The sequence below is a fragment of the Gouania willdenowi genome, chromosome 6 (assembly GCF_900634775.1).
Source record: "Gouania willdenowi chromosome 6, fGouWil2.1, whole genome shotgun sequence".
NCBI classification, from domain to species: Eukaryota; Metazoa; Chordata; class Actinopteri; order Blenniiformes; family Gobiesocidae; genus Gouania; species Gouania willdenowi.
Window position 1 is genome coordinate 60,823,399 of NC_041049.1, and position 27,929 is coordinate 60,851,327.

The 27,929-nt window shown below is 38.8% G+C and overlaps 1 protein-coding gene across 7 annotated transcripts in view; it reads right to left on the minus strand.

The window, feature by feature from the left end:
• tle3a (TLE family member 3, transcriptional corepressor a) overlaps window positions 1-27,929 on the minus strand; it is a 45,550-nt gene that overhangs the window by 11,879 nt on the left and 5,742 nt on the right. For 2 of the 7 annotated variants that reach the window (XM_028448873.1, XM_028448871.1), the window contains exons 6-9: window positions 18,697-18,759; window positions 17,565-17,639; window positions 2,752-2,953; window positions 1,811-1,818 (exon numbers count right to left, since the gene is read on the minus strand). In XM_028448873.1, the coding sequence (XP_028304674.1) occupies window positions 1,811-1,818; window positions 2,752-2,953; window positions 17,565-17,639; window positions 18,697-18,759 (348 nt within the window). Of the gene's footprint in view, window positions 1-1,810; window positions 1,819-2,751; window positions 2,957-17,534; window positions 17,640-18,696; window positions 18,760-27,929 lie in introns of all 7 variants that reach the window. The other 5 variants (XM_028448872.1, XM_028448870.1, XM_028448869.1 and 2 more) reach the window with 3 other exon arrangements.

The following is a 27,929-nucleotide window of genomic DNA, read 5'->3' on the forward strand; positions in this document are numbered from 1 at the left end:
CACGGACAGTCAGTGGCAACCTCCAGAACGGAACAATGGCCACGTTTACATGGGAGCTTAAATTCCCCTTTAATTCAGAATAACAGTTAAATCCTCTTTAAAATGACCTTCTAAACACTTAATTCCTAATGCAAATGTAATTACGAAATCAACTTAAGTCCAAATTAGGTGGCTGGTTTATTCCAATTTTAATTCCAAATTAAATAATTCCTCTATCTTGTAAACGTTTAATTCCGATTAAAGTTAATTCCGGTCATTCTGCACATGTGACTTGCCGCGATGACATGGATGAAAAGAGTGGATGGACAGAGGCATAAACATTTGGACATTCAAACGGACATGTATTAACTACTTATTATGACATGTATTAACTACTTATTAAGACATGTATTAACTACTTATTATGGCTCAAACATACTCAGGCGGAGACTCGCAAAACGGAGTCCGGAGGAGTCCGCCAGGCCAATTAAATGCAAAGCTCAGATTTTATGACCGCACTGACTCCTCCGCGTAGTTGGTGTCACACAAAACACAAAACACTGCTCGGCATTGTATCGACCCGCATTAAATGTAACACTGACCTGTATTTCACCCGCCTGGTGAAGCAAGGCAGGAGAGATGAACATGAGCTAAGAGGAGAGACTGGCAGACGAGCTACGACAGTAGCGACACCTTTAAAACACGTCCCAGAAGTACACGGACTACAGAGAAGCGCAAAGAATCATGGGACATGACGGAGTAACTGCATGTATAGGTTGTAATATCACCAAGTTTATCATTGTACCAGTTGTTAGAGCTACTATCTTTACCTGGTTATTGTTTTCCAGAGTTTTATTTACCGGTGATTAGTTCCTATCTCTTTCTCCTGTTCAGCTGACCAAAGTGAAACCGTATGTTATTGTTGAGCTGCTGCATCAAAACTACAACCAAACTAAAAGTGAAAACAGTTCTCATGTGATCTTCTGTGTAGTAGACGACAATTTGTTTAAAACATAATTGATTAAAGCGGAATAAACCTTTTCTGTGTAAACCTCAATTCGGAATTACTATTTCCATGTAAACATGAAGCAAAACACTATAATTCTGAATAATTAAATTTGGAATAACTAATTCCGAATGAAAAAACATCATGTAACTGTGGCCAATGGCTGCTGAACTAGTATTGTGGGCAAAGGACCACTGTATGCATCATGGCTGACCTTTAAAGAGATGCTCTGGGTGACTCATTAACCAAAGTCACCACTCCACTATCAGATGACCTGGGTCGAGACTGCCCCAGGAGCTCCTTTTCTTCAGACATGACTGCACCTATTCAGGCAGAGCAGCCTACTGGAACACAATCTCACAGGCTATCGGCGAAAGCCATCAGAGATTGGTGCATTTCAAATAAAACGCTTTAGCAGGTCTAAGCCAGACTGGGTGAAGGGGAAGAAAGGAAAACAGCTCTCCAATTGTGTTCATAAATATTCATCACATGCCAAGAAGGAAGAATGAGTGAGCTGGTAAACAAGGGGGGACAGTAGAACGGATCAAATAAATCCTTTGAGAGGGGAAGTCCAAGTCCTGCTTTAATTGTGATGAAATTACAATGCGTCTAATCTCTCCATCATACCAGTCAGTTCTCCTTCTAGATTAAACACACAGGATTTATATTCCAAAACTCATTTTCTAATAAGCACTTTATTGGAAGAAGATTACGACAGCACATCAAATCTGCCATCGGGTATCCTGACCTGACATTTGCAGTGGAAAAGAAAAATGCAATAAAACCAGCAAACCCTTTGAAGCGTGGGTATCCTTGGACACTCACCGTGTTTTCTGCAGCACCGACGGCGGTCGTGACGAGGCGATGACGAAACCCGGGTGGAGCGAAAAGAAAGACAAGTCAGTTAGTTGACAGATGACAGACGCTGTTGGCTGAATGTGTGAGAAGTGACTGCAGGGCACAAGGCCTCTCTTATCGGCCTGTATTGGAACGGTTGAATGGCTTATGCAGTCATGGGCTGGGCATGTAGCAGCTCATTAGCCAGTCAGAATGTGAACAGACAGGATGTGCTCCACACCTATGGGCCCAAACATTTTGCTCTAGAGACTAAGAAGAACTATTCACTAAATTGGTTTCTGTCTGTTTGACATCTTTTAACACCGTTACAATAATCTACTTCATAGTAGGGATGGGCAATATGTGGACCAAAAGTCATATCTCAATATTTTTTCTCAAAATGGCGATATACAATATTGATCTTGATATTTTTAACTAAATTAAGTCAGACCAGAAAGACAATTCTGGGTTAAATTTGTTGATAAAAAATACCACAGTTATTAACAAACAGTTGCAGAATATGTCCCATTTTTGGTTTTTCTCTTGTAAGGGACAGCATGTGTGAGTGAGTTCTGTAGTGTGGCTTGGTTAGGGGAAGGTCTGGGTTAGGACGCACTCAGTGATGCATCTAACCGTGCTTTTGATGCTGTTCTGAGAAGTAGTGAAAGCAGCGACTCCTAAAACATGTATTTTAATACAAAACAGCTACAAAATATATATATCTGAAAGATATGGAAAAAGAACAGTATTTGACTGAACTCTATGAATAATATTAAATACTTGTATAATGTTATGTGATTGTATAAATAAAAACAAGTTTAAAAAAATTAATATATCTCAATATGGGCGATATTGTCATTTTCTACTACTTCTTCATAGTTCTGAACATCTTACTCAGGCACCTAAGGCTCCTTCGTTTCACTCCTTACCTCTGTGTTCCAGATCATGGTGATTCTTCTCATCCTTCACTGGGAGGTGAGCCTGACTGCCTAGAGCGCCCAGAGCAAGGAGTCCTGACCCAGAGCCAGTCACAGGCGGGATGCCAGGAGGCTGCAGGCCTGAGGGGTGGGGTGGCAGCTGGATCGGGGGTCCGTGAGCGGCGTGGGAAAGATGCTGCGCCTGGAGCTGCTGCTGCTGTGAGATGACAGGGAGATAGACCGGCAGACACCGAGTGGGTCAGAGGGAAAAGCAAGAAGAAACCTCAGACTAGGCACAAGACTGAGCCGTTTATTTAGCACATTCACCCAGACAGCAGCCTTAGATCTGCTCAAGGTATGACCATGGGCAAGGCAGCGTTGGTTAAGCACAATTATACACGATAAATAGATTAGTGAGCGCTAAATGCAGAAACCTTTTCACTTAACAACTCAGATCACAGTCGAGGAATACAAACAACAGTAAACATGATGCTGGGTAGGATTAGTATCTGATATTGATCCCATTCTCTTGTCACCAAACTCTTTACCTATTAACTATTCAAAAACAACTACAGATCATAATGATGGAATCAATGAGTGATAACACACATTTTAAAGAATCTCATTTTGTAAATAAGTAAAAAGAAACAGTATTTAGTGCAGTGGTTTCCAACCTTTTGGATATCAAGAATTTCTGGCGACCATAAAGACGTTTTTGTTCTTGAATAGTTTTTTGATCATCTACTCCATGAACCGCCACCTTAACGTGGTGGAGGTGTTTGAGTATAATGATCATGGGGGCTATGTTGCCGGGGGCTTAATGTCCCAAGTAGGGTTTCCCAAGGCAAATAGGTCCCGGGTGACGGGTCCTACCAAGAGCGGTTCCAAAACCACGTGATGAAAAAACAACAAAGGACGTTCACGTCGCTCGGAATGGCGCTACCGGGGCCCCACCCTGGAGCAAGGCCTGGGGTTAGGGCTCGAGAGCGAGCGCCTGGTGACTGGGTCTCTGCCCATGGACCCCGGCTGGGCAGAGCCAGAAAAGATGACAGATATAGTCGGTCTCACCTCGACACACAGCAAGAGCTCTGGAACCAGTCTGCTCGAGAGGGGTTGGACTCTCTTCCACTCTGGAGTTGCCAATGGTGAGAGCCGCTGGGCTGGGGTGGCAATACTTCTTGCCCCCCGACTCAGTGTCTGTACGTTGGAGTTTACTCCGGTAGACGAGAGGGTAGCCTCCCTCCGCCTTCGGGTGGGGGGACGGATCCTGACTGTTGTTTGTGCCTATGGGCCAAACAGCAGCTCAGAGTATCCACCCTTGTTGGATTCCTTAGAGGAAGTACTGTAGAGTACTCATTCTGGGGATTCCCTGGTTCTGCTGGGGAATTTCTACGTCCACGTTGGCAACGCCAGTGAGACCTGGAGGAAATGTTTACTCTCTCTCTCAAAGTATCCCCTGTAGTGCCATTGCATACCCCTAGGGGTACATGTACCCCCATTTGAGAAACACTGCAATAGATTACACAGCCCTTTGCAGTGAAATCCTAGGTTTTTGAGCTCAGTCTGTGTAAAAATGTGCAAAACCTCAATACCAACCCAATGTACAGTAGACGGTATGTAGGGAACAAATTACAGACATGTAATACAAAGAAATTGTACGCTTTGTTTGTTGGATTAACACCTAAAGTCCTCTAAAAACTCTATCTATCTATCTATCTATCTATCTATCTATCTATCGAAGAGCAGTACTCTGTCTGTTACGCAACTGATAACATAGTAGCTGTGATTCACAGAGAGGTGTTTGCATGAATGCTGTTCACACATTGTTATCGAAAACCAGTTGTTCACAAACTAACGGCTGGGGACTGGTTTTTAGAGCTCACACTGTAACTTAGCCGGTAAGAAGAGAAGAGAAGAGAATTAGGACAGGATGGTGGATTGTGGAAATTGTGGTTTATGTCTCATCACTATGAGAACTTTAAGCATACCTTCAGGTCAGAAAATTAATAATTATATGGTTCCATGTTGTCAAACTGCAAGAACAAAACAAAACCCCAAGACTTTTATTGATAATCATGACAGATACTGATAAAGTAAAGTGAGTACATTGTTTTAGTGAACTACCTTTATGCATCTACCACCAGAAGTCACATGAATATGTAACGACATCTGAGAAAGGTTAATCACTAGAACACTTCTTTAATAATTATGTAGTGTTCCAGTTAACAACGTCTCAAAAGCCAAAAGAATAAAATGTATATCCGTTAATAACGATATAGTATGTCACGACGTATGGGCAAACACTTTTTTTTTAAAAAACCGTGATGAAATGTGCAATCTGGGTCCCATCCAGACTAAACTCAGTATGGTCATTCAGACACCAAACCCAATATAATCTAGTAAAATTTCATAAAGATTGGTTAATTAAAAACCAAGATATAACATTTAGAAATTTCGCCAATGATGACAGAAAGGGATATTTTGATTTTTGAAACTAATCCAAAATCAGCATATCCAGATTCCCTCCAAAATTGTATGAAATATTCCATGGAGTAATGTCTGTGATTAAAATGTTGTCAAAATACATTAAGCACTTGGACATAATACTGCTAACAGGCAAACAAATAAATAAACAGCTTTAAATATAATCTCCTTGGCAAACTACTTTTGTTTTTAATTTGTGTGCAAAGAATAATCTTCTCAGCACTTATTTTTGTTTTTATGATCTATACCAGTGTTTCTCAAACTTGTTCAGCCCTTTGTCTGACTCCAACATTTTGCTCAGAAAACGATTTAAAAACACCTATAGATCATAAAGACGGAATGAAGAAGTGATAACACACATTTTAAAGAATCTTATTTTGTAAATAAGTGGAAAGAAACAGTATTTAATGCAGTGGTTCCCAACCTTTTTTGGATGATGACCTCATTTTATATCAAGAATTTCTTTTGTCCCCAAAGACATTTTTACTAGAATTGGTTTTCGATCATGTTTAGGCTCAGAAATGTCTTTTTTTCCTGCATTTTATTTGAACTCGATTCACAAAGTGAACAAACAAAAATAGTCATTTAAGATTGTGTTGTTTTAATAATAATAATAAAAAATCTATTTAAATTTTTCTGAAATTTCATGCAACCCCATTTAAACTTGAGGCAACCCCACACGGGGTCCCGACCACAAGGTTGAAAAACACTGATTTATTGGTGCATGAATAGATTATTTCTATAGTTTTTATCATTTCCAGTCATCTCACAACAGGTGTAGGTCCTAGACCAAAACTTTGTTAATTTTCCTCTCTTTCTCTTTAGGTGCCCCCTGTAGTGCCATCACATACCCCGAGGGGTACACGTACCCCCATTTGAGGAACACTGATCTATACAGTGCTCTGGTAACAGCAATGCATATCTACATGTAAACTGTGTGAAGTGGTGCTTCTTGTTACATGCACAGACAGATAATATTCTTCCTGATATATAAAAAAACAGTGTGAAAATACATTTGTAAGTAACTTCCAATTTGTGTTCATTAGGCTTAAATAAAGGCAATTATTATATCAAATATTTAAACAATAATCCTTGTTTATGCCCAATTAGATAAATTCCTTAAAAGTACAATGTTATGTGTATAAATGCTCATATAGTTATGTAATTGAATAAAAAAAAGCATGAATTAAAGCACATCCAAAATTAGGAGAAGGGGGACGACATCCAATGGTCGTTTTTAGAGTTACTGTATGTAGTGCATGCGTGTGTGTCTGTGTGCCAGGGCCTGGACTGTTATGTGTGTGTCATGCTGGCACTCAGTCAAGCCTCCAATATCCTCCATCAATATTTGAAAGGCCCGAGAAAATAGATGGGAGTTAAAAGGCACTCAGCATGGAAGTAAGCAGTTTAAAGCAAGGTTAAATAATACTTAGCTGAGACACCAATAAAAACATCAGCAATTTATTACCCGTCTGCGAGCCAGCTGAATAATTCAGCTCCTGTTACTGCGTGCACCCATCTCCTTTACAAGACTTAACTTCAATTAGTGGCCATTTATGGCCATTTCAGGAATATTAAGAACTATGTAATGACTGGGGAGAAGGTGTAACACGGTGCAGGGTGGTGGGCAGACGTAGTTAAAAATGCATTAATTCAGCAGGAATTGTGATGCAAATAGCACATTACAATCTGAGATAGAAACATAATATCACAGGCAGGGTTAGGGTCAATTACATTTTTCAGTTCCAATTACGTTTTCAATTACCCATGTTCAATTACAATTCAATTACGATTACAGTGACCAGTGTTTTTTCCTATTTAGAATTCAATTGCAATATTTTTTTATCCTCAGAAAGTCAATCACAATAATGTTCTCAATTACTACACTTCAATTACAACTAATCCCAATTACTGAGTCTGAAAAAAATAATAGGGATGTCCCGATACAACTTTTCCACTTCCGATACAATACCGATATTGCAGCCTTGCGCATTGACCGATACCGATACGATATCAGCACAAATCATACATACTTTTATGATTTATTTTGTAGTGTGGAATGTTAGAAAAGGCTTCATCAAGTGATGTCACTCAAACAGAGAACAATAGTCAACAATTCAAGTTCACTTCAGTTATTTTTTACTGTCAGTATATGATGGGCGTGGACAAAAACAACAAAAACTTATTGGAACGCTGATATCGGAGATTTTAGATGCAGTCCGATAAAATCCGTTTTTTTTGGCTATTATCGGACCGATATCCGATATCAATATCAGATCGAGACACCCCTAATAAATAACCTAATAAAAGTGAAGCTTCCTCTTGTGTTAGCTTTCTGTTAGCATCTCTAACGATAACGGGTCATAAATCAGCTGTAAAATACACTAAAAACCAAAATCTATCATCTAATTTCTTTCTTATCTATTGGTTACCTTGTTAGGCTTCATAATCAATGAAAAAATAGGTTTTAATATATTTTTGGTGTGGACGTCTGAGCCTTTTTTCTGTCGATTTTGTTTTTTTAAATTGTAAAATGTGGGAAAGCTTGGTTAGAAACACATTTTAATAATTGTTGACTACATATGTGTAGAACTGTACATAGAACTGTAACAAGTTTCCCCAGTTTTGCATTAAATTATGATTTTCATGGCAATTACAATTACAATTTAATTATGATTACAACACCAAGATTTGTTTTAAAATTAAAAAATCAAATTATAATTTCGCCATAATTGTAATTAATGATCAATTATAATTGACCCCAACCCTGGTCACAGGCATTGCATTTGCTTCCAGTTAACTTAAGAAGGATTAAGGTTGAAACGTGTTTTTTCCCCCTACAGACGGATGTCACTCCAATAACAGAATATACGAGAAGGAAAGAGAGCATGCGTGTGAGAATATTGTGTCCATGTGGGAAATTAAGGATCCAGTCCATTGGCAGGGGAGGGCCATCCTCGCTCATTGTTCCTAATGAGGCACTGATGGCTAATATGCATGACTGATCAGCAAAAGGCCTCATTAAAAGCCCATAACAGAAGACAATAATAAATAAAGAAAGAAGTCTGGCCTATTTCCCCTAATTCAATATTCCAAGATAAAACCGGGTAAAAAAAAACATAACACAGGCAAAACCGAGCACATTTTCAAGATGTCCCCTGAGTGCCAACAAGCAATGTTTCAATTCCTGTGCAACATACACAACCATCAGATGTGTGCACACATCTTTGCAAAAATATATAGATTCAAATCACATGGAGTTTTCTATTTTGGTGATATAGACAATTACAATATCGCCTATGTCAATATATTTTTATTTTGTATTGAGATAGTCGTTTTCAGAGTCACTACTTCTCAGAACAGCTCATTTAGATGATTGCTGAGTGTGTTCTAACCCAGATCTTCCTCTAAACAGCCACATTACAGAACTCACACACATGTGCTGTCCCTTAGAGGAGAAAAAGCCAAAAGTGGTTGATTGTTTGAAGCTGTTTGTTAATAAATGTCCCATTGTGTACTTTTTTCCTCCTTTTGTGCATTTTGGATGTATTTTTGTTGTTCTTTTGTGTATTTTTCGGTAATTTTGGATGTCTTTCTGAGTTGTTTTATGTATTTTTTGGTATGTAAGTTGTTCTTGGATTTTGTAGTACCATTGTGTAGTTTTTTCCTTTTGTGTCATTTGTTGTCTTTTTGTTTATTTTTTGTTCTTTTATTATTTCTGCTGTCCCATTGTGCATTTTTTTCTCCTTTTGTGTATTTGTGTTCTTCTGTGTATTTCTCTGTTAATTTGTGTTTTTGTAGTCATTTAGCTTGTTGCATATGTTTGTGATACACGTTTACAAGTTGGTTTTTTTTAATTACCAATCCTAAAGCAATGTGATGTTATTTTAGTCTGTGTAGTATTTTGCATCAGCAAAATTTAACCCTGAATTGTCTTTTTGGTCAAACTTTATTAGAATTAAAATTATCGAGATTTATATTGTATATGGCCATTTTGAGAAAAAATATTGAGATATGAAATGTGGTGCGTATCACCCAGCCCTAGTCACACATGTATATATGTGGATGCCATTGACCAGTTTGTTTAAGGTACATTTTCAAAAAGAGACTCAATCTAATCTCCTGCGCTTCCTCAGGAAGTCATCTTCATCTTCATCTTGATCTCAACACAGGCACCTGCCCTAGATGTACGCTATTAATGGCCCCAGGCTTCATCAATAAGACATGCTGCAGGCTCCTGGATGCTGTCTGTCAGTCTGTCTGCCTGGCACACATTTCACCCCACCTCCTACTACAATATAAATGAGGATTTTGGCATCTCTCCAGAAATTCTGATGAATAACTCAGGGAGATGCATTCGTAAAACATACAGTAGCATCACTTCCTCCTACTCTGACAAGACTCAACCGCTGTGACTTGAGTGGAGACTTCACTGTTTGATAAGACGGTTCCTCTGTGAGCAAAAAAAAAAACAAAAAACGCTCAGAGCATTCATGGGATCATTAAATATGAACGATGTTATGGCTGAACGATTAATTCCATTTGCAATAATATTGCGATGTGATAAAACATGATTTCCTAACCGCAAAGACTGAGATTTTGAAAAAATAAGTTTAGTGTGTTGTGTGCTGCTGTTATTGAGTGAATAAAATATTTTTATTTGTGTTCAAAAAGTTTTGTTTCCTTCTTAAAGGTCCCATATTATGCTATTTTTCTCCCATCTCCATTTGTTCTAAGAACCCCAAAAACATAACATTTAAGGTTTATTTTCCCAAACTCGTCTGTTTTCCAGAGTTTTAGCCTCTGAAAAGTCACTTTCTGAGCAACTCTACACAAACAGGCTGATTTGTGGCCTACTTATGCATATTCATGAGTGGGCGTGTCTATAGACGCAACACTGACTTCCTCCTCCCCGCACGGTGACGTAGGGCCAGATGACGGCCCGCCCTCCTCCCACCCACTCCGTAGCCGAGCTCACGCTGCTTTATAAACATGAGACAGAGCGTGGGGGCGGGGCAATCACTGGTACATACATAGACATATGTGGGCGTGTCTGTTTACATGTCAATCACGGCAGAGAGCTTCCTGGAGGCGCGGCTTCTCCAGCTCAGTGCCGCATTAAATTCGTCATCAAAGTGGGAACGCGTCATCAAATTGGAGCGAGGTGTTTGTGCTCACCCTGCAGTAAGAAAGGAGCAAATCACCCTCTAACTAACGATTGAGGGAATCAATGAAAAAAAAACACTTTGGGCATGTGTATGAAGCCCTATTAGCATTTTATGATGTTTAAAGTACATGTTGATTTAGCATAACATGGACCCTTAAAAGAAAAATAAAAGCATGCACTCGTTTATTTTATGTTTTTTGGGACTTTGATTTACCTAAAAAATGTGGAATTAGTTTAAGCACATATTTTGTCCTCTTTACTTTTCTTGCACTTTATTCTGTTCCGGAGAATTTTGTTATGTTGTCATGGTGAATGCTTACAAGACCGCATGTCAAAGTGTTTAAGTTTACAACCGTAATTGAAGTAGATAAATAAACGGTATTTAATATTAAATCATGCTTCATTTTCCTTTATCTTAACATAATCTTAGCCTATAAAAAAGAATAATTTATGTATAATACATCTGATTTAGTTCATTAGAACACAGTACATTGATTTATTGATTATGTTTGTTGAAAATACATGAGAAGAGGACATTAAAAAAATAATTGCAAATTAAATCGCAATATTGAGGAAAAAAACGCAATTAGATGATTTTCTGAAATCGTTCAGCCCTAAAAGATGCCTCAAACTCTAAACAAATCTGACCATTCCTATTATCTCATTGGACTCACATCATCCAAAAAACGTAGTACACAGTAAGCACTGGTTTGAACTACAACTACAACTGTGAACCTTAATGCCCCACAATGCATTTCTTTAACGTGACCACAATTTCACGGAAAAAGCTTTGGCTTAATGCTGATTCTCCTCGTGAACAATAAACATCACTTGAAACTATGGTTTCTTTGACTGTAATTAAAATGAGGTTGGACTTTGACGTCGGACTATAGAAAGCTTTGCTCCTCTATGGTACGGGCGTATCAATGTAAGTCCAACAATAATAAAGAAATAAAACTGAAAGACTGTCAAATTAACAGATCAGCTTCTCAACTCTGTGCAGACTTCCTTCTGGCTTTAGTTTAGCACAAGGGGCACAAAAACGCAACCAAAAGATGAATCAACACATTTTAGTCTAGGTCCATAGTCTTTGCAGAGGTTGAAAACCGAGATTCGTGGCAAGGAGAGACAATAGAGTGACAAGGGTGAACTTTATATTGACCGTTGTCCCATGATTGCTAGCATGGTTATTATATTCCAGATACAAGCACTTCAGTCTGAAGTGAACTTCCCTCCCAATGACCCAATGAGTTGGACCTGACCATTCATGACTGGGTGAGAAGAGTCATTAGTAATGAGCTCTAACCTCATTAAAAAGATTCAGTTGGGCATTGGGTTGGGGTTATTCAATTATTAGTTTGGATTTATGTAGTGATTTGCCTCTGAGAAGCTCAGGGTAGATGAGAAACTATTATTCACTCACACCACAGTCACTGGTGTAAGTAGAACGAGCTGGCCTGGGGCATTCTGCAGTATGTGAGGCCAAATGCCTTGCCTGAGGACACAAAAACACCTTGGATGACCTTCTTTTAGGCTTTGGACGACCAACTCTACTATACCATTACATGACTACTGATGAGTAAACTCTGTGTGAAAATTAAAGGGTATCTCTAGTAGATTTTAATTGCAAGCTTTATGAAATTATTGTATTTAACACGGTTAAAGGCGGTCGGGCAGGATGTATAAATCAGACTCCATAGTGACACGACGGCGGTTAGTGTAACTGCAGTCATCAGCCAAGCCTCCGCTGCTGGGGCATCAACTGTTTATCACTGGAGCACAGCTGATACTGTGACTAGATGGTAGGTACCCAACCAAAGCCTGACGGGACCCTAGGGCACCAGACGGGTCTGGTTCAGACAGATATTTAGAACTAGTGCTCGTGGAATGTCACATAGTGTCGTTTGCGCGCAGCGTTCTTCTTTCCCGCTGCAGCTGTTGTAGTCCTGAAGAATGCAGCTTTAACTGTAACAGTGAGAACAGGAAGGAGGATGGAGCAGAGGAGGACAATTATTAGGGCTGAACGATTTTGGAAAATAATCTAATTGCAATTTTTATCCTCAATATTGCGATTGCAATTTAAAATGCAATTATTTTTTCAAGGGCCTCTTGTCATTTATTTTTCAATGAACACAAGCAATAAATCAATCTGTTTCATAATAAACAATTTCAGATTTATTTAAACTTTAAATAAATATAATATATACATTTTAAAGCACAGATTACAACAATAAAGCAACCAAATCTGTGGCTTAACCTCTTCAACATATCTAACTAACTTCACATCTCATGAAACATGTGGACTTCACTTCTTAAACACTCTCTGAACTTAACACGATAGTACAAGACAGGACAAAAAATAAATAAATTGCAGCCTTTGCGATTAGAAAATCTCGTTTTATGATATTGCGATAATATCACAAATGCAATTAATCGTTCAGCCTTACCATTGAAACATTCCTTTTACTGCAAAATAACATGGATTATCCTTATCTTTTATACATGGATTATGTAAATAAATCTAATGGGTCACTTGCGTGCACTGCATCCCTGTTTGTGTTTCACTGTCGCTTGTTACCCGTGAGCAGATCTGATGTTGACATTAACAGTTGTTTGTTAATGAAATCAGTGCTTACAACTAAAAAAAATGTAAATATGTCATATCTTTAAGAAAAAATGACGTTTTCACTGATGGGTCGGACTCGGACAAGAAAATGTGGCCCGATCCGTATTCCAACTGTGACACGGTTATTTATTTACTCTCCGTTCATGTGACTGTTTACTGCACGACCTGTGCACATGCCTCTGCGTACATCTGTGGAACCAAACAGTAGTTTAGTCTCCAAGCCGTCTTCTTCTCATTCTGCTTTATTTCCGGTAATGGGACGCCTCTCCAAGCCGTCGAGAACGTGCGCTAGCATCCTTTGACGTCACTATCAGCGTCATTTGACTTCACGTCCGCAGAACTGTGCGGGAAATTTGTACTCAGAACAGCAGTACAATATATATATATATATATCAACACTTTGACGCAAGTGGGATTCCCCAGCGTAGCTCAACGGCGGCCATCTTACCTCAGACAACTGATGTTCTCACATTCTGACATGCTCTACGGTAGCTGTTGGAAGGCGAGTGAACAGCTTGAACAAAAATATCCTTAACTCGATGAAATATTGACGGATTTACAAACTGTTTGCCTTATTACAAACCTTATTCTACGTAGGTATGACATAGAATGCTTGTTCATGTTGAAATTGTCACTTGCCATGATCAAATTGTTTGAAAATTGAGCAAGTTAGGGTTATTTAAATAGTACATGCACCATTGACATCGATGTAATGAGCGGCGCCAGCTGTCTGAGGTAAGATGGCCAACACGTTGCTACGTCGCTCCCCATTGTCTAACAGCGCGGGCAAGTCATCTATAGTGGTTTGCATCCAGGCTAAGCCCCGCCCAACAAAATACGTCGCAATGTTTACAAACAATCAAAGGGTCTATAGAGCTTGCAATTGAAATTTACTCCAGACACCAACAGAGATCTCTTGAAAAAGAGATTATTAAACTCAATGGGACTTTCCTGGTTAAATAAAGGTTTAAAAAAAAAAAAAACAGAAATGATTATGTATGTTAGCAAAGGAGTTGGTTGTCTGCAAACATATGGCTAATGTGGCCCTTGATGAAAATTATTTCATAATCTGAACATAAAATTAGAAGGGGTTCCTTTTTGCAAGTTGTTTGTTTTTGAGTTCAGCATGAGGACAATACAACAAAATTATCGTTCAGTGAACAACATTCTAACACTGCAAATATGAAGATTCCATACCCACGGAAAGACACTGAAAATAGAGTTTTCTATTGTTATGATTAACTGCTGTTTCCAGCTGCTCTGCACCAGCAAACTCTCCGTAACCTCTAGACACCAACTCAGACCCACACCAATCAGCAATTATCCAGCAACAAAAGGTCACCGCGGGGGCATTAATTGAATTTAAATAGTCATCAAGTCTGCCTTTTGGGCCTGTCTCTAATTCCTGCAACTGCAGTAATAAGATCAGTGATCGCCTCGGCTTTAAATTGGAGCTGAAACCAATCACTTCTTATCTAAGAGTGTATGGTAAGCACAGCTGATCAACGGGGAGCAGATGGTGCTCTAAAGCAGTGATGAACTGCTCAGTGCTAAAGTGGGCAAAGAAGAGCTGAGCAGAGCTGCAATAGCCGACTGTCGTGTGTGTTGTCTCGTGGAGCTCGTAATGCTGGCCGTTTCCCCCTCAGCCTTTTAATTCACGCTGCTATCCAGGTCAACAGTGAGGGATGAGGTCCCTCGTTAAAACCTTAGCCAATTAAAGCAACACGGGCTTTGAAGAGATCTCAAGAGCTCTTAGCTTTGCATTTATACACACGCACACACACACACACACACACACACACACACACACACACACACACACACACACACACACACACACACACACACACACACACAAAACCAGACGGTGAAGATGATACCAAGGCCAAAAAAAACAACTCTGGAGAGTTATATTAGTTCTACAAATAGTATGAATTTATAGCTGGATATTACACGACTGGTCTATATGATATAAAGTAGGTCTGAGTAATAAATCCATTTTAAATGACTTACTTAGTTTGCATCTTTACACCTAATTGCAAAAGATTTGTAAATTGCAGGATGATGGCTGTGCTTTAACCCTTTAACACCTGGAATATTAATATCTATGCCTGGGTGTTTTTTTTGTTTGTTTATTTTGTCTATAAAATGGTCAGTAAATGTCCTATGAGGAAGTGCTTTTACCATTTTTTCCATAACACTTAAGACTGCCAATAATAGTTTTTTTTTTTTTTTTTTTTAGAATTTATTACATATTCTACTAGTGTAATATCAGTTTAAAATGAAGAAAAACACAAAAATTAAATAGATCTTTTGAGATTTAGTAGGAAGAAAACAATGAAAGCTCGCATGAATAACATTATGTATAAAATTTACAATGTACAACACAATTTACATTTAAAAAAAATGTTTTACCATGTTTCTGAATGTGCAAAAACAGGCCATTTTATGGCAACTATAACAATAGAAAGCCAAAGCGATTTCTTCACGGGCTTTCTACGAAGGAGGGAACGTCATTACCGTAATGTGTGTAGGTTGTCAGTAAAGTGCAACAGGTTAGCTTTCAGAAACAGTTGGAATATTTCCAATCTAGCGAGTTTTAAGAGTTATGATAATTTTAATGTGTCGCTGGAGACACGGTAGGTACTTGACCAGGCTTTCCTGTTCGAATGACAAGTCATGCACACACCCCAACACATCTCAGCATAGACAGGACAAAAACTACAGTATACACTGCAACATCTGCATCTCTGTGTGTTGAGTTGGAGCACAAACACACCTCAAACAATTTTAAAGTGTAGCGTGCACTCCAGGCCTGAAGGGGCAACTACAATTCCTGGAAGTAAAACTTTAAAAACATCCACCAGTGTTTCCGTCAGGAACCATATTTGAGGAGCACCTTCCTCCAAAGCATGGCTCAAAATGTTTGACTGTCTGTTCACTGGCATTTTGACCAACTGAGAAGAAACAAACAGATCGTGCTCGACATGAAGACGCAACTGGTCAGAGTCCAATTGTGAATGACTTTTTAAAAAGGAATCTTAAGTTGAGTTTGGTTGTTTGTAAAATAATAGTATTCTTCTCTGTTTGTCTAAGGTTATCAACCTATTCTGTTTCCCTTTTAAAACTACTTCAAGAAAACAAAAGAGAAAAAAAGTAACAAAGAATCTGAGTTGTCCCTTTGCCTTCAAGTTTAGAAACAAGCCATTTTACAAGTTTGGCAGTGGCTATCCGTACGGTTGTCGTATCAATACACAGACATTCTATCCGTATACAGCGCCCCTCATTGGCCAGTTTAGGTCATGTGACTACGATTAAACCTAACCCTAACCCTAAATGTTGTTGCAATATCAGGTTATAACCTAACCCTAACCCTAAGACGTTACGTACGTGTACTTTGGAAAACGTACCAATAACACCGGATGTTGTCCGTACGGCAACCGTACGAATAGACATTTTCTTGAAGTTTGGGCAAATGTGTGTGAAAAACCAACAAAACTTGTGTATTATGGAGTATTGGACCTACCACAGTTCCCACAGCAGCAGAATATGATAATACACTCCAACACAACAGCGTCTATCAAACCTAACAGCACAAATTGAACTCTTAATCCTATTTTCTCTTACAGTTGACCTTTCCCTAATACCGTACTCACTAAAACAATGAGGAGTAAAAGTGACACATTAAAAATATGCTGGAAAAACAACAACAAGTTCCATAACAATCCACAGATCACAATATCAGCTCTGATATAAACACATTTAACTTGGAAGAGGCAAATCTGCACAACAGCTTCAGTAATGGTGTGATGCATTCAAATAGCCAATCATTTCTGTTTGCATGGTGTAACAACTGTTCAATGGCCACGTTTACATGGGATTGACATTTTAATTCCAAATGAAACAAAAAGGTAAACAGTATGTTATTGTCGAGCTGCTGTATTTTAGAATCAGAATCAAAAAGGTTTTTTTATTTGCCAAGTACAGTTTAAAAACAGAGCAAGGAGTTTAACTTGGCTGTTGATGCGATGAACAGAAAAAGAACAAAAAAACAAACCAAAAACAATACTAGTAATAATGATAAATATAAAAGGATCGGGGATAAATAAAGGATAAATATATGCATATATACAATTACTGCAGGTAATATTGTTTATTATGTATTTATATTGTTATTGTATTTAAAACTACAACCAAAATAGAAGTGAAAATAGTTCTAATTATGTAGTCTTCTATGTTCTATATGTTTTATCCGCTAGACATGAATACGTCATGTTCCCCCCCCCGTCCAATCATAACTCTTCCCAACCCCCAGACCTAAAGCGGAATTAAACAAAGCCAAATAAACCTGTTTTCAACGTAAACCTCAATTCAGAATGACTATTTCCATGTAAACATAAAGCAGAACACTTTAATTTAGAATTAAAAAAACATCATGTAATCGTGGCCAATGTCTGACATGCAGGTTTGCCGCAAACCAGGTTCAAATGAAGGTAAAAAAAAAGGGGGTATACACACGGTGAGAGGCAGATTGGGAAGTCCACGTACCCCGATGATAGCATTGAGCTCGGTCATGGTCACCTGCTTCGCCCTCTCCACTGCCTGAGCAACCTGCTGTTGGTGCTGTAGGAAGGCAAACACACATCAGGTGACATCACTCACACACACAAACACACACAGGAGAACCATGATTTTCAAACTACGTCTTTGTTTTTAATACAAATTTCAGTTGATGAACTAAAGGTAAACAAAGATCATTTTCTACTTGAAAGTTGTAAATTCCAATCCAGTCCCCATGTTGTGAGCCGATACATTATATTCATCTTTATTATAGGTTTCAATAAAAAAAAAAATCCTATTTTTTTCTTTTTTTAAAAAAAAATAATTAAAAAAAAAAATAAATAATAATAATAATAATAATAATAATAATAATAATAATAATAATAATAATAATAATAAAGGTTTCAATGTTTTTGTTTGCACGTCAAAAACAGATTTTAGCATTTACCAGAGGTGACAGGACACTTAGTACAAATACTTTGTTACTGTACTAAGTAGTTTTTTTTCTGGTATCTGTACTTGTTATTTTTTTGGTGACTTATTATTTTAATTTCTTTAAACAAATTTTGCGTAATTAGAGCTTTTTTCTGTTCGGCAGGTCCCTTAGTTTTATGGTTAACATTTTCAAGTTTTTAAAAATGTTAAGCTCAAAGCTGCTCTGGATTTGCATTTTTTTTTTTTATTAAAACATTTTATTTACACACTTTATGACTGCTGAATTCTCCAGGTGTTCAAAGGTAACAGATTTACCTTGTTTCCATATGTACTATACTAATATTTTACATTATTAAAAAAAAAAAAAAAAGACATGGAATTTGCTGGTTTAAAAAAAAACCCAGTCTTATTATTAAAGTAACATTTGTTTTACTTTTTTACTTAAGTACAATTAGTAGCATGTACTTCTTTTTACTTTTACTCAAGTAACGGAACAACTTCAATACTTTTACTTATTTCTTATTCAAATATCTATACTTTTACTTGAGTACTAATACTTTTGCCATTTCTGGCCTTTAGCATAGATTTAGTGACTAATGAGAACAACAAAAACTGTTGAAAAATCACAAATACAGTCAGTTTTAAATGACATTTCATGTGTTTGGAAAGTGTATTCAACACTCACCTCTTGTGACAGGAAAGGCATAATTTGTGCTAAAATTGCGTTGAGCCGCTTCGCAATCTCTGTCTGTAAAACACAAAGGGAGAATTCAATTCAACTTTATTTATATAGCACTAATTACAACAAAAGTCATCTCAAAGCGCTACATGTAAGAGAACAGAACGAAGCAGACAGTGAGTTCATGTAACCTCGCCTTTAATGTTTACACCGATTAAGTCAATTACTGCGGGAATCAGAAGTGCTTGACTCAACATCCTCTAAACAGCGTGATATTGACATTTGAAATATTTAAAACATTAGGAGAGCCCAGGGGGATGAAGCACAGCTGTGCTGAGAGTGCACTCCATGCTAAACGGATATGAGCACGAGGCAAAGTGCTGCTGTGGAGAGGCTCGTCTCTCACGCTGCCCTTCTTCCCCTTCATCAGCAACTACTCCGTCCTGCTGTTAACCTCAGAGCTTAACCACACCACCACACCCCAGGAAGAAGCCCACCAACTAAACTGCAATGTTTGCTTACATGTGTGCATTAACGGTTCAGAACTGCAGAGTGAGCAAATACAACAAACCATAACAAGCATGTGGCTAACACACCTCAACGCTATAATCAATAACATTACAGGAAAGCAACTTCTCACTCTTTCCCAGATCTGAGTCCGAGCTAGGGCTGGGCGATATGGTCCACAACTCATATCTTGATATCTTTTCTCAAAAAAGCATTATACAATATTATTCTCTGTATTTTTAATTCAATGAAGTCTGAGCAGAAAGACAGTTCTGGGTTTGAATTTTCTGGTGAAAAATGCCACACAGGTTCATTTCTTAACAAACAGCTGCACAATTTGCCTTTTTCACCTATAAGGGACAGCACGTGTGAGTGAGTTCTGCAGTGTGAACTGTTTTCATGCTGTTCTGAGAAGTAACAAAAGCAGCGACTCCAAAAACGAGTATTTTAATTAGGGGTGTCCCAATCCGATATCGATATCGGATATCGGTCCATTATCAGCCCGAAAACGAATATCGGATTTTATCAAACTGCATCTCAAATCTGTGATATAAGCGCTCCGATAAGTTTTTGTTGTTTTTGTCCCCGCCCTCAGTTTTTCCCACCATATACTGACAGTAAAAAATAACAGAAGTGAACTTGAATTGTTGACTATTGTTCTCTGTTTGAGTGACATCACTTGATCAAGCCTTTTCTAACATTCCACACTACAAAATAAATCATAAAAGTATGTATGATTTGTGCTGATATCGTATCGGATTGATATTGGTATCGGCCAATACCCAAGGCTGCAATATCGGCATCGTATCGGAAGCGAAAAAGTTGTATCGGGACATCCCTAATTTTAATACAAAAAAAGCCACAAAATATACTGTATATCTCAGAAATATGGAAAAATTGTAAAGAAGGACACTGTTTGACTGTACTTTATGAATAATATTAAATACTTGTATGATGTGATTTGTTCTGTGGGATTGTATAAATAAAAACAAGCTAAAAAAAATAGATATATCTCAATATTGTCATTTTCTATAATAAAATAGAAAACTCGATATATCTTGAATCTCAATATATCGCCCAGCCCTAGTCTGAGCCTTTTTTTTGTTGTTGCAAATATTGCGATGGATTGGCCAGCCCACCGCCCACAGCCCACCACGCCTCCCATTTATGCCTTCATTCTTCTGCTCGTCGACCAACTGCCACGGCAACGGCTGCAGGCCTATCTCACTGGGATCATTATGCAAATGGAACCTTTGAATGACCGTAACAAGCTTTAAAATCATATTACGTGCTCGGAGGCAGGTCATTAAATTGAATTTTCAGCCTGTCGATCACATGGACGTACCAAAGGGATGGTGGATATAAAGAGTGTGGAGGTGGAGTTAAAACCCTGCACAGCCAACACACTCTGTCTCATTCTCCTTGCAAGGTTTGAAGATGAGACTTTCAGGTTCAGGAGAATAACACAGCTCCAAAGCTACATCATCTGTGGAATTTATGAGCTGCAGTTCAACTCAGGGCCACTGCTGAGTACAAACCCATCACAGGGATTTTCTCTGAAATTTCATTTAGAGCAGCACACACAATGTTCTTTGCAGGCCGCCAGCTTATTTATTACACATGGCAGAAATGCCAGGCGGTGTTGGCAGCCAGATATATTGTCTCTGAACCGAGCCAGAGAGATTGGAGAGTAATGTCCAACAGAATGAGACCTGCTGACCCAAGCTACAACATGGATAGCCACTTAGGACCGAAAAAAAAAAAAAAAGAAGCCAAGCAGAGATAAAACATCAGAGGAAACCAGTTGATGTCTGAAATCAGCGGAAATGAAAATCATGTGTTAGAAAAGGTACAATATTCTTTGGGATGACATTGATGACAGCCCCGCCTTAGAAATACTGACTATGCAGTTCATAAAACAAAGTCGTAACACATTAAATCAGTGGCACAGGTCTAAAAATGTGCCGATATTTTAAAGATCTTTCACTGGAAGAGAAAAACAAGAAGAAGTGGATCAGCAAATAAAACACAAAGCTTGGCTGATCAAACCAGCATCATTTTGTAAGTAAAAATAACTTGACTCGTCATTGACCACGTTTACATGCGAGCTTTAATTCCTCTTTAAAGCAGAATACAAGTTAATTCCTCTTTAACCTGACCTTGTAAACACATAATTCCTAAAGCGAATTTAATTCGGAATTAAAGTTAATTAAAGTTAATTCCGAATTATTTGACTGTTTTATTCCGTTTTTAATTCCGAATTAGATAATTCCTCTTTCTTGTAAACACTTAACTTGGTTAAAGTCACTTTAAGTTAATTAGTATTGTTTTGCGCATGCGCGACTTGCGGCGATGACGAGCTGATGACGATATATTTGATATTTGATAAGAGCCTTAAAAGACATGGATATAATGAAAATAGTCAATGGACTTTCATACAGACTTATTAAACACACACGGACATCAGTAAACATGGCAAACGGAATAGGCTTCACCGGGTGGCTGGCACTAGGACCAAGAGGCAGAATAAATAGGTCCCCGTACTGCATGTACAGGCTGTAATATCATCAGTTTATCATTTTACCTGTTGTTAGAGCTACTAACTTTACCAGGGAGCAAATATTTATTCCTGGTTATTGTTTTCCAGAGGTTTACTGGGCTTTTTACCGGTGATTAGTTCATATATTTCTCTTCCGCTCCACGGTCCAAACTGACACTGTGTGTTATTGTTGAGCTGCTGCTTCAAAAGTACAATCAAAATATGTGTGAATTTTATATTTTGATAGAGCTCCGAGATGACTATTGTTGTAATTTGCACTATATAAATAAAGTTGAATTGAATTGAATGAATGTGCTGACGTGCATTAATGGTGGTGACAGCAGGGAGACCAGAGGCCTGTGCTGTGTAGGTACTGCATTCAGAGATAGATGCAGTAGGCTTCCATCTAATTACTTCAGGATGGTAATGATTTTGTCTGCCCCCATGGTTGCTGTCATGGCAACCAGTGGCAACGTCAAAGAACTAAAGTGCAATCAAGAACGTATCTGGGATCTGTTGGTGTTCAGTGGCACACTGAGTAATGTCCTGCTTACGACATGGCACTCCGACTTTTTTATGCTAAAGCTATTTTAGTTTCACATCATGTGTTATTCTAGTTTATTTAGTCTCTGGGTCTATTTATGGTTCAAAGTCCCTTTTTGTGTTTTGTGAGTGTGTACGTGCAGAGAGACGACGCATGTTTTCACTCAAGTGTTTCTCATCCCTTAATTACCTTCCATGCACTATTTAAGCAGTGTGTGGTGACTGTGTGTTTGCTATACGACTGTCACTCTTTGTACTTGGATACTTCCTCATGTTCCTGGTTTCCTAAGGTTTGCATCATATTGTTCTTCTTGTTTTCCCTATTTGTACTTTGGCTACTGCCCCCTCTCTGCTTCTCATCTTCCATTTTCTTCTAGATCTAACCTCGCTCACCCTTTTATACACATTTTTGAATCTACAGTATCCATGTCTCATTTCCTTTGGTTGAAATCACACCAAGAGGAGATATGAAAATGCAACTATGTAAAATAAAAGTAGAATGAAGTAGATGCATTTGTACTTTTTTTGCATTGATAAATGATTTCTAGATAAATGATTCCAGAGCTCAGTCATTCAATCTGTGTAATTGTTATTTTTGTTAGCACAATGATAAAGTTATTAGCACCAGGAATACAATCCAGGACCTGGGTTTGACTGTATGTTGCTACAGCTTGGTTCACTTGATCTACAAATCCAAATACTTTTACCCTTAACCCAAAAGACAATACAAAACTGTTTTACGCCCTGGAAAGCTGTGATAATCACCAGGCTTCACGCCAGCGCTGTTGAGCGTAGGGCCCCCCGATGTCGTAATTTTGCTCCGCTACAGACCGATGGCGCCCCCTACGTTCAGTTTTCAGCAACATAGAGGGGGTTTTCTGTTGTTTTTTCCTTTTTAGTTGGTACCGTTGTAATTTTTGTTGCAGACTTGGACACAAAAGGGACTTCTAGGCATGCAGGAGTTGTTTTAACTTTTTTAATCTGCATAACCGAGAAACTCATACATCAGCCGTACCGTCTTTACCAGAGGACCCCTACAGCCACTTAGCTGCCCCCGATGCTGCCTGTCTGTACCCTTCGCGTAATTATCATCCAATATGAACAGTGCTTCAACCAGACGTAGCGTGTATTATGCTCGTCATGTTTATAACTCACAACGGATCACTCTACATTCGCGAATAGAGGTGAATAGAAAGAGACATCGGCTACATTCGGGTCGGACAGGTTCGGGCCGCGTTCTCTGGGGTCGGGTATTCTTTTTTCGGCCTGATTAAAGCTCTAGTGTGTGTGTGTGTGTGTTTCAAATTCCAATATTACTGCAGGTCCCACATAATACCTCATTTAAATTTGAAAAGCAAGTCTTGGAATCAGTCTTTTGACTTAAATGTTATTTCTTGTCTCTACAGTGTCTGTGAGTATTTATTAGTGGAGGACCTATACCAAGTATGAGTAACTCTATAACTACATTCATCATCACTTTCACCAATTCAACAAATACCTTTTTAGCTTTAAAGTAAGGCTGGAACAAATATTGAAAAATTCCTGGTGAGAAACCTGATCACTTATTAAGCAAATTCTATTTTCAGTCCTGTTTAATATCACATTCATTAAAGTAGTTGTACTCATTTAAACATGGTGAGTCCAACAACAGTAACACAACCCTACGAAACCAAACGTTCAGCATGATTATCGCCCCTCAACAAATACTGGCACATGATGGGATGAACTACAATATGAAGGTTTCATGGGAATTAGTGTTAATGCTATGTAGAAAGTGCTCTAAAGAGCTCAAGAAGCTCCTCAGAAAGGGTAGAAAAAGGGTTCTTGGCTGGTGTAATCCATGTTTGTCCAGATAAGCCATGTAAATAGCAGTGGAACATTTGACAGGATTTGTGAAAAAGCCTGGAGTGTACAGTCCATCCCTCTGTAGCTTAGTGAGACGGTGACAGCTGGCTGTGAGGGGTCAGGAGGTGGCTGATCCACTGTGCCCTCAACAACTGGCTGTCCGTGCACGCTCACAGCAGCCAGTGCACGTACAGAGACAAGGCATCAACCCAGCTCGCCACTGCTGTCAAAATAGATCCAGTGCAGAGCTGGGAGGACGTTTTTTTTTTGTTCTGCTGCTGCTAGATAAAAACAGGGCTGTTGTCACTTTAAGTAGATGACAGCCTGGCCCTTGAGAGGCCTTCTCTGCACTGCTGCTACACAATTACAGGTACTCGGACCTGTGTAGCACCACTTTAAGAGCACTCTCAGGCTGGCTTGTCAATGGCGTGCAGAGAGGTATTCAAAAGTTGCTTTCAGTGATGGAGAAAAAAAAAAGACTTGAGTCACAGATGAGTATTAAATGTACAGAAAAAAAAACAACAACTGGCAGCGGGAAGCACACGGCCTATGCACAAAGCCTGGTGCAATTCATGGAGGCAACACATCCACTGTAAAACATAACTACTCAGCTTTTCCGAGAATAAAATACATTTATTTCCATTTCATGTGCGTTAAAATGAAATACTTATATTTGTTTTAATTTATCTGCAAATTTAATTTCACAAAAACTCTGTTAAAGGCATAAAAATCAGTTACTGTAAAATATTGTGGGTTTAAAATGCTCTTTCTGTCACAGTGTATATATGTTCAGTTGACTGAGATATCTGAAATTGGGTTGCACGATTATGGCCAAAACTATAATCACGTTTATTTTTGTCCATATTGTAATCACAATTATAATCACAATTATTTATCATATTTGGTAAAAAAAATGTTTTTATTACACTAATTTTAAAAAAGCAGTATGTGTACATTTACAGTGCAAAATAAAGCTTTAAATAAGAATTATGATGAAAAATATATTTTTTTTTAAATAACCCGATGTGCCAAAGGCTAAGCTTTAAATAACAATTATAATAAAAACATAATCTAAAAAATTAACCCAATGTACCAAAGGCTAACTGAATGAATACATTATTATAGAGTGCAGAGCCCGTATTATAAATGTAAATATTGCAGACGATCAGATTTATTTAATCATTGCAACTAACATCGTGATCACGAATAAAATTGGATTAATTGTGCAGCCCTGATCTGAAATGTAGAATGAATGTGTGAGTTTGTGTCCCTGTAATGCAATTCAGCAATTCTGATCACAATAAAGACTATATGGATGGGTGGTTAAAAAATGTGTAAAAAGTATATACTGTATATAAAATATAATGACGTTATTATGTTGACAGTCTTCCAGTCACTAAATACAATGTAAAACATCAGTTCAAGCCAGCGACTTTGAACGTTCAATTCATAATTGACGATTGGCTGTGATCAATCACATGACAAACGCTAAGTCCACTGAGTAGACCTTCTAAAATAGCTTGCTTACGTAAACACTCATGTGATCCCATATCAGCCAATTTCCAAGTAAATCAATTACCATTACACCATGGGCCAGTCCAAATGACACGTTTGTTAAATGGAATCATAGAAAGCTTGGAGGAGTCAGTGTACGGGGGCCGGGGCCAAATCAGATCAAACTCAAAGCGCATGCAGCAGCTCGTGGAACCATGCGATGTGATGGTTATTAGAGCCAAACATCATGCAGCAGATATTAGTGGTTTGGATCTACACACTGTCATGGCTGATAGGGAAGGATCAGATAATACTGCCACATCAATCTGTCTCGTCTGTGCAGCAGAAATCTGAATTACGGTCCTGCACGGTAATGAAAAAGGCACAGTTAGAGGAATGAATTTCCTCAGTGTGGAATAAATCTCCCTGCAGGAAAATAATATGCCTGTGTGCATCCAATAATCCATGGTGACCCTGTCTGTTAACCACTCCCCGTCTCCTCCCCCCTCCACCCCCAGCCCCAGCCTGAGCAGCAGCGTGGATGTTTGCTCACAAACACGGCGTTCAGCAGGTTAGGGCCCCTCTGATGAATTATTCAAGCTCTTCCATCAGCTCGGCTGAGGTTCCTGATAAAAGTCAGGCGCTAAAATGGATGAGTCGATTAACCTGTTTACACAGAGCTGTGCTGATGCCCCTCCCCCACCCACTCCTATTCTACGACCCCCCCCCACCCACCCGAGTAACTTCCCCACGCCCTCACGCTCCTCCTCTGGTTGGCGATAAGTGCCTGACAGAAGCTATCAGAGCAGCCCAAGCCCTAACAGACAAGTAGCAGCGTGACACCCCACCCCCCGCCCCCGACATTGATGGATCCCCCACTAGGCCGACCCGTCGAGCAGCCAACACTGTCATCAACCAGGCTGGGCTGACGCATAAGAAGGAAAAGAGCCGCCTCACTGGTTTACTGGTACAAGCCCAGCATTATTCATTCATGTAATCTTTATTACTTTAGGCATCGATGTGATTTATCTGTGCAACAACACCAGATAGGATCTTATGATAAAGCTACAGACACAGTGGCCATGGTTACATTATATTTTTTTAATTAGGAATTAGTTACTCCGAATTAAATTATTTGGAATTAAAGCGTTCTGCTTTGTGTTTACATGGAAATAGTAATTCCGAATTGAGGTTTACATGAAAAAGCGGTTTATTCGGCTTTATTCAATTCCACTTTAGGTCTGGGGGTTGGGAAGGCTTCTGATTGGACAGGGTCAGAACATGACGTATCACGTCTATCGGGAAAAAACATGCAACAAACCTTTTCTTTTCGGCTCCAACATAGAAAACCACATGAGAACTGTTCTCACTTTTATTTTGATTGTAGTTTGGAAGCAAAAGCTTGACAATAATACGGTTTCACTTTCATCCGCGGAGCAGAAGAGAGATAAAAGTCTGTACTTTGGTCAATCAAAGCCTGCAGTTAATGCAACAGTGGTTCTACCTCCACTATACAGGACGTTGAGTGAATAATAATCCGCGCATTATGAGTGAAGCTGTTCCGTTTGCTGATGTCCGTGTGAATGTCTGCACGTTTATGCTTCCGTCCATCCACTCTTTTCATTATATCCATGTCTTTTAAGGCTCTTATTAAATAAATAGTCTGATGGAGTCCGGGCCGCCGTCCTGGACTATGTCTTCACCAGCGCGTCATCACGACAAGTCGCGCATGCGCAGAACGACCGGAATTAAGTGTTTACAAGACAGAAGAATTATTTAATTCGGAATTAAAATCAAAATAAACCACCATCTGATTCAGACTTAAGTTTAATTCGGAATTAAATTTGCATTAGGAATTAAAGTTCCCATGTAAACGTGGCCACTGTCATCAACCAGGCTGGGCTGATGCATACGAAGGAAAAGAACTGCCTCACTGGTTTACTAGCATCATGCAGTGCAAGCCCAGCATTATTCATTCATGTAATCTTTATTACTTTAGGCTTCTATGTGATTTATCTGTGCAGCAATACCAGATAGGATCTTATGATAAAGCTACAGACACAATAAATGGCTAGAAGACTTTGCCTCCACTCGTGTAATTACAAAGAAAACTCTGACCAATCAGCAACTCTGTCTCTTTAATCTTTATGTCAGAGGCCAAGCCTGACAAAGTCTAGCTTTAATCTTATCAAAGGGCTGAGTCAAATCCTGCTTTGACACCACACACACCGCTAACATCTGAAAACAAACCACAGCCATTACACAAGCAGCGCTGGCCATCGTGCATGTGTGTGTCTACCTGTTTACACCT